We start from the raw sequence: 19,092 nt of genomic DNA on the forward strand, positions 1-19,092 counted from the left end.
CCCTCCGACAGTGCGGCACTCCCTCAGCACTGACCCTCCGACAGTGCGGCACTCCCTCAGCACTGACCCTCCGACAGTGCGGCACTCCCTCAGCACTGACCCTCCGACAGTGCGGCACTCCCTCAGCACTGACCCTCTGACAGTGCGGCACTCCCTCAGCACTGACCCTCTGACAGTGCGGCACTCCCTCAGTACTGACCCTCCGACAATGCGGCGCTCCCTCAGTACTGATCCTGTGACAGTGACGTTTTGAGCAGTCAGCCTTGCGTTCTCAGCTCTGGGATTGGGACTGTCAGTCTGTCTGTGTTGTGTTCCTACATGACCTTTCTTTTTCAGTAATCAACCTTGTGTCATGTTTGCTCTTGAATAAACAGTGCTCAGGAGGATAAAAGTAACATTCCTTGACACCATCGTTCGAGTGGAACACACTCCAGATGGATCCAGGACAGGCACTGCTCTGGAGGTGCACATTAAAAGGTCGGTAATGCGATATTCCAGTTGGGAGGGAGTGACCCTTCAGACTGTTACTGCGCAAGGTGTGTTTGGAGTGGACAGTGTGGAGGGAGCTTTACTCTGTATCGAACCCCGTGCTGTCCCTGTCCTGGGATGTGTTTGATGGGGGGGTCAGTGTAGAGGGAGCTTTACTCTGTATCTAATCCTGTGCTGTCCCTGTCCTGGGGTGTGTTTGGAGTGGACAGTGTAGAGGGAGCTTTACTCTGTATCTAACCCCATGCTGTCCCTGTCCTGGGGGGATGTTTGATGGGGGACAGTGTAGAGGGAGCTTTACTCTGTATCTAACCCCGTGCTGTCCCTGTCCTGGGGAGTGTTTGATGGGGACAGAGTCGAGGCAGCTTTACTCTTTATCTAACCCCGTGCTGTCCTTGTCATAGAGTCATAGAGATGTACAGCATGGAAACAGACCCCTCAGTCCGACCCGTCCATGCCACATTCTTTATACCTTCCCCTCTCACCCTAATCCTATGCCCCTCTAGTTCTGGACTCCCCAATCCCAGGGAAAAGACTTTGTCTATTTATCCTATCCATGCCCCTCATTATTTTGTTAACCTTTGTAAGGTCACCCCCTCAGCCTCCGATGCTCCAGGGAAAACAGTCCCAGCCTGTTCCGCCTTTCCCTGTAGCTCCGATCCTCCAACCTGGCAACATCCTTGTAAATCCACTGGTCACAGGCCTCCAGTCTGAAAAACAACCCTCCACCACCACCCTCTGTCTTCTCTCTTTGAGCCAGTTCTGTATCCAAATGACTAGTTCTCCCTGTATTCCATGAGATCTAACCTTGCTAATCAGTCTCCCATGGGGAACCTTGTCAAACGCCTTACTGAAGTCCATGTAGATCACATCTGTCCTGGGGAGTTTTTGATGGGGGACCGTGTGGAGGGAGCTGTACTCTGTATCTAACCCTGTGCTGTCCCTGTCCTGGGGAGTGTTTGATGGGAACAATATGCAGGAAGCTTTGTTCTGTATTTAACATAATGATGCCCGTCATGGGAGTATTTCATAGGTGCAGTGTAGAGAGAGCTTTACTCTGTATCTAACCCCATGCTGTCCCTGTCCTGGGGAATGGTTGATGGGGGGGACAGTGTAGAGGGAGCTTTACTCTGTATCTAACCCCGTGCTGTCCCTGTCCTGGGGAATGTTTGATGGGAGGGACAGTGTAGAGGGAGCTTTACTCTGTATCTAACCCCATGCTGACCCTGTCCTGGGAGTGTTTGATGGGTGACAGTGTAGAGGGAGCTTTCCTCTGTATCTAACCCCGTGCTGTCCATGTGTCTGGAGTGTATGAACTCATTGCTGGCAGCTTGAAATGCCATGAGTTCTGTCCCGCTAATGAATGAACACAGAATTAATTTGTCAACGTGAAGATTGATCAGAAAGCAGATTTTGAGAAGGAGAGAGTCCGCAAAGGGGCAGGCATCGGATGCTCAGTGAGTGAGTGCTCAAAAATGTAAGGCTTTGTTTGTGATATTGTCCAGTCTGCCCGGAAGGCTGATCTTTATTGAGATGCGCCAATATTACGGAATGCTGCAGGAGAAAGGGGCTTTAGTCTCTTATTCAGTGAATCGCGAGAAATTAACCCGTAGTTACAGGAAGCGATCTGGAAGGCCAATAGAGTGTTATCCGTTATTACAAAGGAGATGGTCAAGGGCTTTGGTGAGGATGCCGCTGAAGTACTGCGTCAGTTTTTGTCTCTGTATTTAAAGGAGACATATACTTGCTTTGAGAGCTGTTCACTCTGGGCTCATTCCTATGAACAGGTTATCTTGTGAGCAAAGACTGACACTCACTGAGGCTTTGAAGAATGACAAGTGATCGTGTTGGAAAACACAAGATTCTGAGGGGTTTGACAGGGCAGATGCCTAGAGGGGATCCCTCCTTGTCGGGGAGTCTCTGACTAGGCAGCACCGCGTTCTCTCCGAGAGAAGGTGGCGGTGTGGAAGAGTCACTGTGGGTCATGGGTCTTTGAAATCCTCTTCCTCAGAGATCAGTCCTGGGTCTCAGTGCGGTGACTGAGAGTTTTTCCCTTTAAAAGAAGGCAGCAGAGGGTTGGCGAATATTCAGTAAACCTTTGAAGGCAAGAACATTCCAGTCTGTGGAGAGGTGCAACGCGTCATCAGAAAGATTCAAGGTCGAGTCAAGCGAGGGTTTTCATCAGCACGGTTTTGGAGGGGAGCCAGGCAAGTGGAGCTAATGCCCTCGATCAGATCAGCCATGGTTGTGTTGACTGGTGGAGCAGGCTGAAAGGGGAAGAATGACCCTCCCTCTTGTTCCTCAGGATCTTCCTGTTGAAAGATAAGGCAGTGTTTGCGCTGGTGTCTCCAAAGCTTCTCTCTTCCCTGCAGGTTGGAGTACTGCGATGAAGCTGTGAAGGACTCTGGCGGCGTCTCCAAGAGGGACCCCATTCCCATCGATATCCACCAGCCCCCGGCGTTCGTCCACAAGGTGCTGCAGTTTTCTGGGGTGTTGTTGCACTATGAGGAAATCCCCGAGCAGGCCGGGGAGCCTCAGACCTCACCGCCCGTACTGCAGGTAAGGGCCTTCCTCAGAGACAAAGCCACAGCACCAGGGAAATGCTGTGGCCAAGAAGGTGCATTGTGTGCAGCGTAAAACTAGGGCTGTAGAACCATCAGGGCGAAAGTGAGGACTGCAGATGCTGGAGGTCAGAGTCTGGATTAGAGTGGTGCTGGAAAAGCACAGCAGGTCAGACAGCATCCCGATGAAGGACTTTTTGCCCGAAACGTCGATTCTCCTGCTCCTCGGATGCTGCCTGTTCTGCTGTGCTTTTCCCGCACCACTCTGATCTAGACTGTAGAGCCATCGGTTTGTGGCACCAAGGCCTCCAGACTCATTGTGTCTGTGACAGTGTCATCCCAACATTCCAGTTCTTGGTCTGTATTTGAACTTATGGAGTCACACGGAGGTGGAGAGGTCAACGTTTCAGGTGGGTCAGTCTTGAAGAAGGGTTACACCTGAAATGTGGACATCTCCACCTCCTGATGCTTACCTGGCTAGCTAGTGTTCTTCCAGCCTCCAGCCTCAGGCTCGAAGGGCAGAATGGCCTACATCTCCCCCTCCTGATGCTTACCTGGCTAGCTAGTGTTCTTCCAGCCTCCAGCCTCAGGCTCGAAGGGCAGAATGGCCTACTCCTGCACCTATTGTCTTGTCTACCTTGGATTCCAGCATCTGCAGTTTTTTTTGTCTCTTACAGAGTTAATACGGAAACAGACCTGTCAGTCCATTCTGACTATAATCCCAGACTAAGCTAGTTCCGTCTGCCTGCGCTTGGCTCATATCCTTCCAAACATTTCTTATTTATGCATTTAATTAAATGTCTTTTAAACATTGTAACTGTACCCACAATCCATCACTTCCTCAGAAAGTTCCTTCCACACACGAACCACTCTCTGTGTAAAAATAATTGTCCCTTGTGTTTTTTTAAAAAAATTTTCTCCCCTCACCTTAAAAATATGTCGTCTAGTCTTTAAATCCCCCACCTCAGTGAAACGACACTTGCCATTCCACCTTCTCTATAACCCTTCTTATAAACCTCTAAAAGGTCACCCTTCAACCTCCTGGGCTCCAGTGAAAAAGGTCCCAGCCTATCCAGCCTCCCCTTATAACTCAAACCCTCCATTCCTGGCAACATCATGGGTGGCACAGTGGTTAGCACTGCTGCCTCACGGCGCCAGAGACCCGGGTTCAATTCCCGCCTCAGGCAACTGTCTGTGTGGAGTTTGAACATTCTCCCTGTGTCTGCGTGGGTTTCCTCCGGGTGCTCCGGTTTCCTCCCACAGTCCAAAAATGTGCAGATTAGGGTAAATTGGCCATGCTTAATTGCCCGTAGTGTTAGGTGAAGGGGTAAACGTAGAGGAATGGGTCTGGGTGGGTTGCTCTTCGGAGGGTCGGTGTGGACTTGTTGGGCCGAAGGGCCTGTTTCCACACTGTAAGTAATCTAATCTAATCTAAATCCCTTCTGAACCCCCTCCAACTTAATAACATCCTTCCAATAACAGGATGACCTGAGCAGGAGACTGTTCTCCAGAAAAGGCCTCACCAATGTCCTGTACAACCTCAACATCAATAAAAATAAAAACGTGAATTAAAAGAGAATCATGTAACCGAAGCCTTTCCACGTTCTTGTGATACCAGATACATCTGCACGTCCCAGTGATTGGCTGATTGAATCAAACAATATTTTACTTTGATGTTTGTAGGAAGACCACATATCAAACCGGCCCACGTTTGCAAAACAGAAAGCATCTCCTGTAACATACACCTCTGCTGTGGGCAGCAGTTGCTAAACAATGCCGAGTGCTGCATTAACCATAGACTTTAAAGTAATCAGTTGAGTTTGTAATGTGGCTTAATTACGCTCGCAGGAAGCACAGTCACTTCAAACATAGGGACCCATGTTCTGCAAACAAGAGAAACGTATTCACCTTGAGGACCTATGGCTCTCCATTGCTTTCTCCATGGCAATGTCTCAGCCAATCACTGTCGACTTGCCAACCAATCAGTACCCTTTTCTCATGTCGTATAAATTGGCGTAATGGCTTGAAATCTGGCATTCTTGCAATTGGCCCTGATAAGTGCGATACAAAAAGTTGCATCAACCTTTTCAGCAGCATTCAGCTTCTTAGTCTGTAGCCCTCTAAGGTGAGCATCTATGCATTGTTTTAAGTGCAGTGGAGGAAGGGACGTCATGATGTGAAGATTCGCAATAAGACCCTGTATGATATTCCAAATTTACTCTTGAACTGGCTTCTTGAGGGGCAGCTGCGTGTGAGGGCGAGATTGCTTTGCGTTGTCCCTCGTTTTGAAATCTCCCCTCCGTTAAATGCGACACCCGTCTCTTGGCAGCAGCAAGCGGACCCGACTGCGGAATCGCATCCTTTCCCTGAAGCCAGCAGCAGGACTGCAGAGGGACCCTCCCCATCGCCGCTGGTGCAGATCGGCAGTTGTACAGGGTGCCTAGAGCTGACCGTGAAATTCAAGCAGAACGATGCACTGCCCGGACCGAAGGTTACCGATGGGGGATGGGTGGCGGGCAGCAGATCTTGGGTTCCCGGGGGTGAAGGTGGTGGGCGTAGGTGGCGGGGGATGGAGGGAGGCTTGCCCCACCCCACCCCCAACGTTCCTGGCTCATTCTTAGACATAACTTCCGAAGGGCAGTCACTATTGTGCGAAACCCGGCCGTGCACAGGAAGCTTACCGCAAACAGCGGGCTAATAGTGACCAGATTGTCTGAGGGTGGGGGGACAATTCTGGTTCTGGAATACCAGGGAGAATTCTACACTGGGTGTGGATCTCTCACTGTCAGCCAAGAGGTGGGGAGTCCCTATCCAAATGATGCCTCTGCCGTCAGTGCAGCCCTCCCTCAGCGCTGCACTGAAGTATTGAACCAGTCTCTGAATTCCTCACCCTCTTGGCTTGGCATGCTCTTTACTGGGAGCCAAGGTTCACACTGTTCCTAATAGAATCCCCATTCAGCCCACACCAGCCCTCCGAGCGTCCCACCTCCCTGCCCTATCCCCATAGCCCTTCATTTCCCACTGCTAACCCACACGCCCCGAGACGCTATGGGCAATTTAGCATGGCCAGTTCACCTAAGCTGAACATCTTTGGCCTGCAGGAGGATTTCGGAGCACCCAGAGGAAGCCCACGTGGTCGGGGGGTGGGGGGGTAGTGGGGGGGGGGGAAGAATGTGCAAACTCCACACGGACGGTCGCCCAAGGGTGGAGTCGAACCCGGGTCCCTGGCGCTGGGAGACAGCAGTGCTAACCCACTGAGCCACCTTGCTGCTCCAGTAAGCTGGGTTTCTTTTCTGATAATTGAAGGTTAGGTCAGGGAAGGCGAAGTCCTCATTGATCGATACTCCACCGTCCCTTGGACATGGAGGCCACAATTGTTGATCATCTCTGTCATCCCCTGAGAGGGTTAAGATTCAGCTCCTTCGAATATTGAAGGTGACAAGTTTGTTTCCCTCAATGGCATACAAACGTAGGAATTCGAGGCAGAAACAGGCCGCTTGGCCTCTCAAAACTTCATGGTTGATACATTGTGATTCAGATTTCACTTTCCCATCTTACTGCTGCCTCTAATAATCTTAGGTTCGTGTTGGGCGAGGGAATCAGTTAACATCTGTTGTAAAAATATTTACTGACCCACCCCCCCCCCCCTCTCAATGCAGACCGTTCTAAATTCGTCCAGCCCTCTGAGAGAAAAGGAATCCCGTCTATTCTGCACAGGTCGACCCTTAATCTTTAATCTGTCCCCCTCCCGCCCATTCTGAACTGGTCAACACGAGGACGGCACGGTGGCACAGTGGTTAGCACTGCTGCCTCACAGCGCCAGAGACCTGGGTTCAATTCCCGCCTCAGGCAACTGTCTGTGTGGAGTTTGCACATTCTCCCCGTGTCTGCGTGGGTTTCCTCCGGGTGCTCCGGTTTCCTCCCACAGTCCAAAAGATAATGTGCAGGTCAGGGTGAATTGGCCATGCTAAATAGACCGTAGTGTTAGGTGAAGGGATATATGTCGGGGAATGGGTCTGGGTGGGTTGCGCTTCGGCCGGTCGGTGTGGACTTGTTGGGCCGAAGGGCCTGTTCCCACACTGTAAGTAATCTAATCTAATCTAATCCATTTTGTCGAGACAGTTCGGCAACTTACGCTTCAACCAGGTCAACCTGTCCCTCCTGCTAACTCCAGCGGACACAAGCCAAATCTGTCCAACCTTTCCTCATAAGACGACTCATTCTGGGGCGTCAGTAAATCAGAGGCCCCGGGTTAGTGACACCAGGTTCAAATCCATCTTGGTGGGATTCAAATTCACTTAATTAAAGCTGCACTCGAAAGCCAGTCTGGGTGACGGTGACCATGACGGCAAAGACCGATGAGCTTAAAAGTCCGCCCGGTTCGCCGACGTGCTGTTTGACGGGCAGTCTGCCATCCTGTCCCATTCTGGGCCGGCACGTGACTCCAGGCCGACAGTGAGGTGGTGGATTCTGAACCGCCCCTCAGGAAAGGCTCATTGAGCAATCGATTCCAGGGCAGGTAGTGACAGACAGCGAATGCCGACATCCTGTCAAGCAGAGGGGTGGCTGGGAACCACTATGACATGGGATTTGGGGGGATGTTGGTGGTTCTTTGTCGTGGGAGTCTATATATCCAAGGTAGGGGTAGTGGAGGGTAATTGGGGAGATCCCTAGTGTTATGGTTGGCCTTAAATTGCTGGGCTGACCACTTAGAAAGTCCGTCATGCTGAACCCAAGACAGAAGTAACTAATAGTCTTAAGAGAAGGCGGAAGGCTGACCTGAGGTGAGAGCACAAGTGTGGTGTACACTGTGTTTCTCCGTCTTTGTTCCACTGTGTAACATGGGAGCTGTTCACTCTGGATTTATCCTGAGCTGGTTTAATTTAACCTGTTCACCAGCTCCAAACGGAGGGTGTACAAGAGTCCGGAAACACCACACGTGTCGGGCTCCGTCTTCTGGTACAATAGGGCCGCTCGAGGCCTGATACAGGTCCTCTCGAGGTAAATGAAGAGTTTGGTCGGCTGCTCCATCAAAGCCAGGACCTCTTTATCCAGAGAGTGGGGAGAACGTGGACCTCACTCCCAGTCGGAGTGGTGTGGCTGCAGGTAGGGGGGAAGCTGAATAACCACGAGGGGAAATCTGGTTGATGGCTCAGATGGAAATGACGTGGAAGGAAGCACCTCTTGGAGCTGTAGACTTGACTAAAAACTGATGTGATACCTTGGACCTGACACACCTCCCGTCCAGTGTGATCGGAACAGAAGGAGGCCATTCAGCCCCCCTGGGGCTTGTTACACAAAGACACGATGTAGCCATTCAGCCTTATGAACTTGTGACACGGGCCCTTTAACCTCTCATTGCACAGGAACTGGGAAAGGTCATTCAGCCCCTCAACCCTGTTAGGCAGGAAGTGGAAGAGGTTTTCCAGCTCCTTGAGTCTGTCATAATGGAGTTGGGAATGGCATTCACCTCAGGAAATACGTAGGAAGAGAACACTATTCAATCCCTTCTGACTTGTTACACAGAAACAGTAGGAGGAGTTTCTGCCAATCTGTACCTTAATTCCTGGTCCTGTGCCCATTAATACCCATTCCTCTCAGAATCGATAGGACAGGGGAATAGTGACAGCAAGGCTGATTGAGGTCCTGTGTCCGGTGAGTGTGGGTTCTGTTTCTGTGTTTGACCTGTGCTGACTGCTCTGTTTCTCTGCCAGTTGGCAATAGATGGGAAGATGGGGTCGCTGCACCTGTTCCTGAACCCCCAACAGGTCTCCAACCTGGTTGACTTACTCAGTACACTCAACCTCACAGGTAGGTTACACTGTTTCTGACAGGACCCTGCACAGCATTGATGGACAGAGGGATCCTGGGGTTCAAGTCCATAGCTCCCTGAAAGTGGCCCCGTGAGTAGATAGGGTGGTAAAGAAGGCGTTTGGCATGCTTGCCTTTATTGTTCAGGGCGTTGAGTGCAAGAGTCAGGATGTCATGTTGCAGGTTTATAAGACTTTGGTGAGGCATGAAGGTTAGGTCAGGGAGGGCCAAGTCCTCATTGAGAGAGTATTGCATTCAGTTCTGCCCCCCACATTTACAGGAAGGATGTGGAGTCTATGGAGAGGGTGCAGGAGAGGTTTCCCAGGATGCTGTCTGGATTAGAGGGTATAAGCTGTAAGGAGAGGCTGGAAAAACTCAGGGTGTTTTCTCTGGAGACTGAGGGGAGACTTGATAGAAGTCTGTAAAATTATGAAATGCATAGGTAGGGTTGACGGTCAGAATCTTTTTCTCAAACTTCGAATGGCTAAAACTAAGGGTATGCTTTCAGCTGAGAGGGGGAAAGTTCAATGGAGATGTGAGGGGCCGATTATTTACACAAGGAGTGGTAAGAGTCAAGAAAGTGGTGTCAGGGTGGTGAAGGTAGATTCAACAGGGGCATTTAAGGGACTTGTTGATATATACATGAATATGCAAGGAGCAGAGCGATATGGACTAAGGGCAGGATGAAGGAATTAATTTAATTTGGCGTTAAGTTTGGCACAAGGTCATGGGCTGAAGGGCCTGTTCCAGTGCTGTACTGCTCGATGTACCTCGAATGGACTAGGGTGAAGGTGTGTTCTGTTCACCATGATTTGGAGGGGCCAGTGTTGACTGGGTTGGACAGATTTAAAAGTCACATTAGGTGGGGAGTTGTCCCTGCTCTGTGAGAACATAGAGCTGCAGGAAAGCAGGAATAGGAACTCTGCCTCCCAAGCCATTCAGCACGATCACAGCTGATTTAAAGATAACACTCCCACCCAAACTGATAACATTTTAACCCCTCGCTTATCGAGTGTCTGTCTATCCTTCTGTATATCTCCCCTCCCTATCTCCACCCTGTCCCCATCTCTCTCCCCCAGTCCCGTCTCCCCTCCTCCGGCTCCTTCCCAGTCCCTCTTCCCTCTCCACCCCCCCTCCCTCTCCTTCCTCATCTCTCTCCCTCATCTCTGCCTCCCTCCCTTTCTACCTACCACTCTCAGTCCTCTGCCTTTCTCTGGGTCTCTCTATCCCCTCAAAGTTCAGTGATCTTCCGCTGTTTCAGTAAATTGCTTCTTATTTTATTCCTTCTGCTAAAACGGTCAGTTTACCAGGTTGCGCTGTACTTGCCAGGTCTTTGTCCATTTGCTTAGCCTCTCAATATCCCTTTGTAGCCTCATTAAGTCGTCTTCATAATTTAATTTCCTACCTGCCTATCTTTGTATCATCAGCAATTCAGAAACCATGCCTTCGGTACCTTCATCCAAGTCCTTGATGTAAATTGCAAAGAGTTAAAGCCGCAGTACTGATTCCTGCAGCGTGAGACGTAGGAGCAGAATTTGGCCATTTGGCCCGTCTAGTTTGCATTCCCTTTCAACCATGGCTGATATGTTTCTCAACCCCTTCACCCTGTACTCCTTGATCCCTTTACCAATCAACAGTCTATCTCTTTTTGCCTTAAAGACCCTCAGTGACTTGCCCTCCACAACCCTCTGTGACAGTGAGTCCCACAGATTCCCCCGCGCCCCCTCCCCATCTAAACCCATCGAGTACAGACCCAGAGTCCTCAGGCGCTCCTCCCATGACAAGCCCCTCATCCCCAGGATCGTTCTTGTAAACCACCTGTGGACTCCCTTAAATGCCAACAGATCCTTCCTTAGCCACATGGGTCCAAAACTTGCTCATAATATTCCAAACGTGACCTGACCAGAGCCTTAAATAATCTCAGTTGTATATCTCCACTCTTATATTTTAGTCCTCTTGCTAACACTGCAGTTGCCTTCCTAGTTGAACCTGCGTGTTAACCTTAAGACAATCCTGAACTAGGATTCCCAAGTCCCTTTGTGCTTCAGATTTCCAAAGCCTTTCCCAGTTTAGATAGATTTTAGATTCCCTACAGTGTGGAAACAGGCCCTTCGGCTCAACGAGTCCACACCGGCCCTTCGAAGAGTAACCCAGCCAGACCCATTCCCCTACCTTTTATCCCTGACTAATCCGCCTACCACTGTGGGCAATTTAGCACGGCCAATCCACCCTAACCTGTACAACTTTGGACTGTGGGAGGAAACCGGAGCACCCGGAGGAAACCCACGCAGACACGGGGGAGAATGTGCAAACTCCACACGGACAGTTGCCCGAGGCGGGAGTTGAACCCGGGTCACTGGTGCTGTGAGGCAGCAGTGCTAACCACTGAGGCACTGTGCCACCCCTCTGCTCAACCTCCCACTTTCCCCATATTGCATTCCATCTGCCCACTCTCCCACCCTGTCCGAGTCCATCTGCAGCACCCTCGCTTCCTCAACACGACCTGTCCCTCCACAAATCTTTGTGTTACCTCAGCCATAATGCCCTTGGTTGCTAGGTCAGGATTGGTAATGTGTAACGTGAATTGCTGTGGTCCCAACACGGACCCCTGTGGGACTCTGCCACCCACCATCCTGAAAAAGACCCCTTTATCCCCAGTCTCTGCCAGTCAGCCAATCCTCAATCCTTGCCCCAAACACTATGAGCTCTTATCTTATTTAGCAGCATCCTCCACAGCATCTTGTCAAAGGCCTTTTGGAAATCCAAATAGGAACATCTCTTCTTGTAAAACCAGATACATTACCACCCACATTCTTGAACTCTCGTGTCCCACAGTTTATTAAAGGCCCTCTGGAAATCTGAAGTTGAGTACATACACTGGTTGCTTTATCCATGGCACGTAATAAATTGGTTAACCGTGATCTCTGTTTCAGAAAGCCATGTTGACTGCCTGATTGCCTCAAACGTTTTTGCCCGGGCCCTGCTATAATGTGCTTAATAATAGCTCCTAACAATTTCCTGGCTCAATCCTGATTTCAGTCTCCCTCCCCTTTTGGAATAAAGGACTTATAGTCACTATATTCTAATCGAATGAGAACCCCCCCCCTCCAAATCGAGGGAATTTTTGGAAAGTTAAAACCAACATATCAATTACCTCAGTAGACATTCCTCTCAAAGTCCTGGGGTGAAGTCTGTCAAGACCCCAGGGACTAATTGACCCCACTACTCCAACAGCACATCTTGATCACTCTAATTACAATTTTGAGTTTCTCCCTCCCTTGCATTTCCTAATTTACGACTATATTTGGGATGTTGCTTGTATCATTTATAGTAAAGGCCGGTGTAAGATACCTGTGGCATTTTTTCGTTTTGTCTCCTCGTTCCGAAGCAGAGGTAAGCGGACTGAAGGAAAAGCTGAGCAAGAGTCGGCCGCTGGACCCCGAGGATTTCAAACTGATCGAGCAGGATCTCAACAAGCAGCTTCACTCGGGCCAGGGCTCAGGGCACGCCAGGAGCGAAGAGCTGGACTCGTTTGCAGGCTCGGAGAACGGGGGTAAGGAGGGCGGCACGGTGGCTTGGTGGGTTAGCACTGCTGCCTCACGGAGCAAGGGACCCGGGTTCGATCCCACCCTCGGGCGACTGTCTGTGTGGGGTTTACACACACTCCCCCCATGTTTGCATGGGATTTCATCCCACAGTCCAAAGATGTGCATGTTAGGGTGGATTGGCCAGGCTAAATTGTCCCATAGTGCCCAGGGATGTGCAGGTTAGGGTGGATTGGCCGTGCTAAATTGTCCCATAGTGCCTAGGGATGTGCAGGTTAGGGTGGATTGGCCGTGTTAAATTGTCCCATAGTGACCAGGGATGTGCAGGTTAGGGTGGATTGGCCGTGCTAAATTGTCCTATAGTGCCCTGGGATGTGCAGGTTAGGGTGGATTGGCCGTGCTAAATTGTCCCATAGTGCCTAGGGATGTGCAGGTTAGGGTGGATTGGCCGTGTTAAATTGTCCCATAGTGACCAGGGATGTGCAGGTTAGGGTGGATTGGCCGTGCTAAATTGTCCCATCGTGCCCAGGGATGTGCAGGTTAGGGTGGATTGGCCAGGCTAAATTGTCCCATAGTGCCCAGGGATGTGCAGGTTAGGGTGGATTGGCCAGGCTAAATTGTCCCATAGTGCCCAGGGATGTGCAGGTTAGGGTGGATTGGCCGTGTTAAATTGTCCCATAGTGACCAGGGATGTGCAGGTTAGGGTGGATTGGCCGTGCTAAATTGTCCCATCGTGTCCAGGGATGTACAGGTTAGGGTGGATTGGCCGTGCTAAATTGTCCCATAGTGCCCAGGGATGTGCAGGTTAGGGTGGATTGGCCGTGCTAAATTACTGTGTAACATCCAAGGACGTGCAGCTTAAATGGATTAGCCGCAATAAATGCAGGGTTACGGGGATAGGGTGCGGATGTGCATCTGGGCAGGATGCAGAATTGATGTGCCGAATGGTCTCTTATAGCACAGTAGGGATTCTGTGGTGTTTGTTTGGACTGCTCCTGCTGCAAGTATAATGTTTTGAGTGCTCCTGTGATACTGGGCCCTAGCTCTGAGTTAAGAGGCCTGAGTTCAATCCTACCTTCTCCTGACGTATGGCAATAACATCTCTGAACAGGTTGATGTGACACAGGATAAACCCACCCCCACCCCCACCCCCACCCCCCGCAACTTTAAAGTAGCAATCCAGAAAAGATTTACCCCTGTGCGGTAATCTGTGAAAATTCGAGAGGCCAAGAACTATCCCGAAGGTCATTAGTCAAAGTAAAAATGAACAACTTTATTTGTTAAAGTCTAACAAAGGTTAATTAACTCACACCCATTTACAACTCCTTCCTCTAACCTATCTTTTACTTTCACTCTTCTATAATACTAGTCCAATAAAGCCCCCGACAAAAATGTACTAAAAATTCAGATTTCAAAACCAGCCCGCTATCAAATCTTCTCTTTGTATCTTCCTCTATCTTCTTTTCTTCTTAGGGAGTTCTGTTTCACAGGTCACTGATCGATAAAGGTGCCTTTTAAGAGAGCTATTCTGCAGGCCGTCTGCAGATGCTGGTGGCTTGGCAGTTCTCCTCCAGCTGTTCCATTTTCCCCGGTCTTATACCCCACAGCATCGGATTGTGTCATTCGCTTTTAATATTATCAATATACTCAATTCAAACTTGATTGGAGTTAGCTTTTTTTGGGGTGGCATAGTTTGAACTGATTGGCCGAATTTGAATTTGTTCTGTCATCTCCAGGAAACCCAGCTACTCTAGCTGTTCAACCAAATTAGATTGTTACCTTATTCAGAACACTTGGTGCTGTGTCAGGTAGTTCTGCTAGCTTTTAACTCTCTTAAAGGTACAGGACCCCTTACACCATTATTAGGTTAATGAAGAAAATTCCTATTGGCACGGTGGTTCAGTGGTTAGCACTGCTGCCTCTCAGCGCCAGGATCCCCACCCTCGATGACTGTCTGTGTGGAGTTTGCAGGTTCTCCCTGTGTCTGCACGGGTTTCTGCCGGGTGCTCCGGTTTCCTCCTACAGGCCAAATGTGCAGGTTAGGGTGGATTGGCCGTGCTAAATTGTCCCACAGTGTCCAGGAATGTGCAGGTTAGGGTGGATTGGCCGTGCTAAATTGTCCCATAGTGTCCAGGAATGTGCAGGTTAGGGTGGATTGGCCGTGCTAAATTGTCCCATAGTGCCCAGGGATGTGCAGGTTAGGGTGGATTGGCCGTGCTAAATTGTCCCATAGTGCCCAGGGATGTGCAGGTTAGGGTGGATTGGCTGTGCTAAATTTTCCCATAGTGCCCAGGGATATACAGGCTAGGATGGATTGGCCGTGCTAAATTGTCCCACAGTGCCCAGGGATGTGCAGGTTAGGGTGGATTGGCCGTGCTAAATTGTCCCACAGTGCCCAGGGATGTGCAGGTTAGGGTGGATTGGCCGTGCTAAATTGTCCCACAGTGCCCAGGGATGTGCAGGTTAGGGTGGATTGGCCGTGCTAAATTGTCCCATAGTGTCCAGGGATGTGCAGGTTAGGGTGGATTGGCCGTGCTAAATTGTCCCACAGTGCCCAGGGATGTGCAGGTTAGGGTGGATTGGCCGTGCTAAATTGTCCCACAGTGCCCAGGGATGTACAGGTTAGGGTGGATTGGCCGTGCTAAATTGTCCCATAGTGTCCAGGGATGTGCAGGTTAGGGTGGATTGGCCGTGCTAAATTGTCCCATAGTGCCCAGGGATGTGCAGGTTAAGTGCGTTAGCCATGGGAAATGTTGGGTTACAAGGACAGGGTAGGTGGTTGGGTTTGGGTGGGAAGCTCTGTGGAGGGTCAGTATGGATTCATTGGGCCAAATGGCCTGTTTCCACACTGCAGTGATTCTATGGATTCTTCAGGAGACCAACACGCTGCACAGTATTGAAGGTGTGTGGGCTCAGATATGGCCTGTACAGTTGGAGCAAGGCTTCCTCTCTTTTCTCCTCTGTCGTCCTTCGGTCGGTCAGCTTTTCCTGCCAGTGTTAGACGGACTGGGCAGAGCAGCGACTGTGAAATATTCCCATTCCGACCTGAATTCCATCGTTGCCCAACCCACCGTCGCCCCCTCCAGTTCAGCATCCTGACGTCAATGGAGGTTCTGCCTTGAACAGAAGGGGATGGAGAGAGCTGGGTGGGCGTCTCTTTCAGACGACCTGGAATGGAATATTCAAGGTGATGCATGCAGGAGACGGTACAATCCCCTTGCCTGTGCTTGTCCCCTTTGGCTGATTGCATGGTTTTCCCACTGCGTTACAGTCCGTATTGACACCGACGTCGAGAGTAGTGGGATAATTGGCAACTGGTTGCTTTGTTTTAAACTTCTGTTTGCATTCAGCCTGCCTCTTTGTCTCCGTTGCCAGTACCCCCCGAGATGTTTTACTCCATGGCCCCAATGACCAGCAGTGTGGCCTCAGTGCAGTCGGTGAGCGAGCTGTCAGATGTCGACCTGGAGAGCTCGATGCGCAGTGACCACATTAGCTGCCCCCCGCAGCCCCCGTCACTGCAAGCATGTGTAAGTAATGGTGCACGGCCTTCGCGTAGCCCCCCCTGTACCTGCTGCTTGGAAGGACTGAAACAGAATATCCAGCCACGCTGGATATTAAAATAAAGAGGGGAAGTCTCATCAGGGAGTAACAGAGCTTAAGAAGTCTGGCAACGCAAGGGGATTGTGAGCACGCAAGAGGCTAGAATTATTGGGGCCCAGACATCTTAGGGGCAGCATGGTGGTTCAGTGGTTAGCACTGCTGCCTCCCAGTGGCAGGCACCCAAGTTTGATTCCACACTCAGGCGACTGTCTGTGTGGAGTTTACGCATTCTCCCCCTGTGTCTGTGTGGGGTTACCTCCGGGTGCTCCCCTTTCCTCCCACAGTCCAAAGATGTGCAGGTTAGGGTGGATTGGCCGTGGGAAATTGTCCCATAGTGCCCAGGGATGTGCAGGTTAGGGTGGATTGGCCGTGTTAAATTGTCCCATAGTGCCCAGGGATGTGCAGGTTAGGGTGGATTGGCCGTGGGAAATTGTCCCATAGTGCCCAGGGATGTGCAGGTTAGGGTGGATTGGCCGTGCTACATTGTCCCATAGTGCCCAGGGATGTGCAGGTTAGGGTGGATTGGCCGTGCTACATTGTCCCATAGTGCCCAGGGATGTGCAGGTTAGGGTGGATTGGCCGTGTTAAATTGTCCCATAGTGCCCAGGGATGTGCAGGTTAGGGTGGATTGGCCGTGCTACATTGTCCCATAGTGCCCAGGGATGTGCAGGTTAGGGTGGATTGGCCGTGTTAAATTGTCCCATAGTGCCCAGGGATGTGCAGGTTAGGGTGGATTGGCCGTGTTAAATTGTCCCATAGTGCCCAGGGATGTGCAGGTTAGGGTGGATTGGCCGTGCTACATTGTCCCATAGTGCCCAGGGATGTGCAGGTTAGGGTGGATTGGCCGTGCTACATTGTCCCATAGTGCCCAGGGATGTGCAGGTTAGGGGTAAATATAGAGTAATGGGGAATGGTTTTGGGTGGGATACTCTTCATTGGGCCGAAGGGCCTGTTTCCACGCTGTAGGGATTCTATGGATCTTGGAGCATTGTAGGGCTGGGATAGGATACAGGAATAGAGAAGCCATTGAGGAGTCTGAGTGCAAAGCTGCGAATTTTAAAATGGTGGCATTGTTGGACCAGGGCCCGATGTTGCTTAGCAAGCACAGGGACTGATGAGGATTTGGTGCGAGGTGTCCATGGATTAAACTGCACGCCAACGGGTCATTTGCTCCCTCCAACGATCCGATTGGAGTTTCTCCTCCATATCGTCTTCACCCAGTTCCACCAATATATCCTCGTGCTCACTTCTCCCTCATGTCTTTGTATCAGGCTTTCCTTCCCTTAACGGTATCCTCGTGTTCAGCTCAGACCGCTTGCAACGTCGGCGTTCCCACCACTCTGTGAATGAGCCGACTGGGTCAGGCCTCGGTTCAATCCTCCGACCTGTTCTAAGGCAGCTGAACCAAGGAGTGCCCGAATCGGCCTCAGCGTGAACCCCCAACACTACCTCTGACTGTCTGCGCCACGGGAGGCGGAAAATACATCTGCCCCTGTGACTCCGAGGTCCCTTCAGATAATGCGCGGACTCCTCCTCACCTGCTGACTGGCATCAACATCCCAGTGTGTATACTGCTCCCTTCTTGATCTCTGTGCCCGCATGATGTATCATAGCCACTGGATGTGGGACTGACATGTTTCTCTTTGAATGCCCTCCAGTTGCTGATGAACAGTCCGCACCGATATGGGAGCTCCGTGTTCCCCAACATGCTCCCTGGTTTACAGTCCATGACCAGAGAACCAGGTCAGTACCAGCAAAGCCCACGCCACACTCAGTGAACACTGATCTTTCTTCAAGGTGGGTAGCTCTGTTGGAGGCTGGCTTAGTTGTAAGTGCTTTTTCATGTCTCCCTTATAGATGGGGATTGATCTAGGGCTATTGAGTTCGTGTTCAGGATTGATACAGAGCAGTAGGGAGACTGTGATCTAGGGCTACAGGGAGAGCATGGAGCAGTGAGATTAATTTGGAGATTGACACAGGGTCACGGGGAGAGAGTGTGGCAGTGGGATTAGTTTAGAGATTGATACAGGGCTGTGGGGAGGGAGTGGGGCACTGGGATTAGTTTGGGGATCGATATAGGGCTATGGGGAGAGTGGGTCACTGGGATTAGTTTGGGGATCGATACAGGGCAATGGGGAGAGAGAGTGAGGCAGTGGGATTAGTTTGGGGATCGATGATAGGGCTATGGGAGAGAGTGGGGCAGTGGGATTAGTTTGGGGATTTAGACAGGGCTATGGGGAGAGAGTGGGGCAGTGGAACTAGTTTGGGGATTGATACAGGGCAATGGGGAGAGAGTGGGGCAGTGGGATTAGTTTGGGGATTGATACAGGGCTATTGGGAGGGGGTGTGGCAATGGGATTAGTTTGGGGATCGATACAGGGCTATGGGGAGAGGGTGGGGCAGTGGGATTAGTTTGGGGATCGATACAGGGCTATGGGGAGAGAGTGGGGCAATGGGATTAGTTTGGGGATTGATACAGGGCTATGGGGAGAGAGTGGGGCAGTGGAATTAGTTTGGGGATTGATACAGGGCTATGGGAGAGAGTGGGACAGTGGGATTAGTTTGGGGATCGATGATAGGGCTATGGGAGAGAGTGGGGCAGTGGGATTAGTTTGGGGATTTATACAGGGCTATGGGGAGAGAGTGGGGCAGTGGGACTAGTTTGGGGATTGATACTGGGCTATGGGGAGGGGGTGGGGCAGTGGGATTAGTTTGGAGATTGATACAGGGCTATGGGGAGAGAGTGGGGCACTGGGATTAGTTTGGGGATCGATGATAGGGCTATGGGAGAGAGTGGGGCAATGGGATTAGTTTGGGGATTGATACAAGGCTATGGGGAGAGAGTGGGGCAGTGGGATTAGTTTGGGGATCGATGATAGGGCTATGGGAGAGAGTGGGGCAGTGGGACTAGTTTGGGGATCGATACAGGGCTATGGGGAGAGAGCAGGACAGTGGAATTAGTTTGGGGATTGATACAAGGCTATGGGGAGAGAGTGGGGCACTGGGATTAGTTTGGGATTAATACAGGGCTGCGGTGAGAGGTGAGGCAGTGGGATGAGCTTGGTCTTGAGCAACGAGCTGTCTAACCT

The 19,092-nt window shown here is 50.8% G+C and overlaps 1 protein-coding gene across 1 annotated transcript in view; it reads left to right on the forward strand.

The window, feature by feature from the left end:
- The window catches only part of LOC140457022 (autophagy-related protein 2 homolog A-like), a 172,431-nt gene that overhangs the window by 24,447 nt on the left and 128,892 nt on the right, over positions 1 to 19,092 (forward strand). Inside the window, 7 exon segments of the mRNA XM_072550928.1 lie at positions 375 to 477; positions 2,859 to 3,045; positions 5,377 to 5,538; positions 8,762 to 8,858; positions 12,250 to 12,411; positions 15,779 to 15,930; positions 17,662 to 17,746. Coding sequence (XP_072407029.1) covers positions 375 to 477; positions 2,859 to 3,045; positions 5,377 to 5,538; positions 8,762 to 8,858; positions 12,250 to 12,411; positions 15,779 to 15,930; positions 17,662 to 17,746 — 948 coding nt within the window.

The sequence above is a fragment of the Chiloscyllium punctatum genome, chromosome 31 (genome assembly GCF_047496795.1).
Source record: "Chiloscyllium punctatum isolate Juve2018m chromosome 31, sChiPun1.3, whole genome shotgun sequence".
Lineage (NCBI taxonomy): Eukaryota > Metazoa > Chordata > Chondrichthyes > Orectolobiformes > Hemiscylliidae > Chiloscyllium > Chiloscyllium punctatum.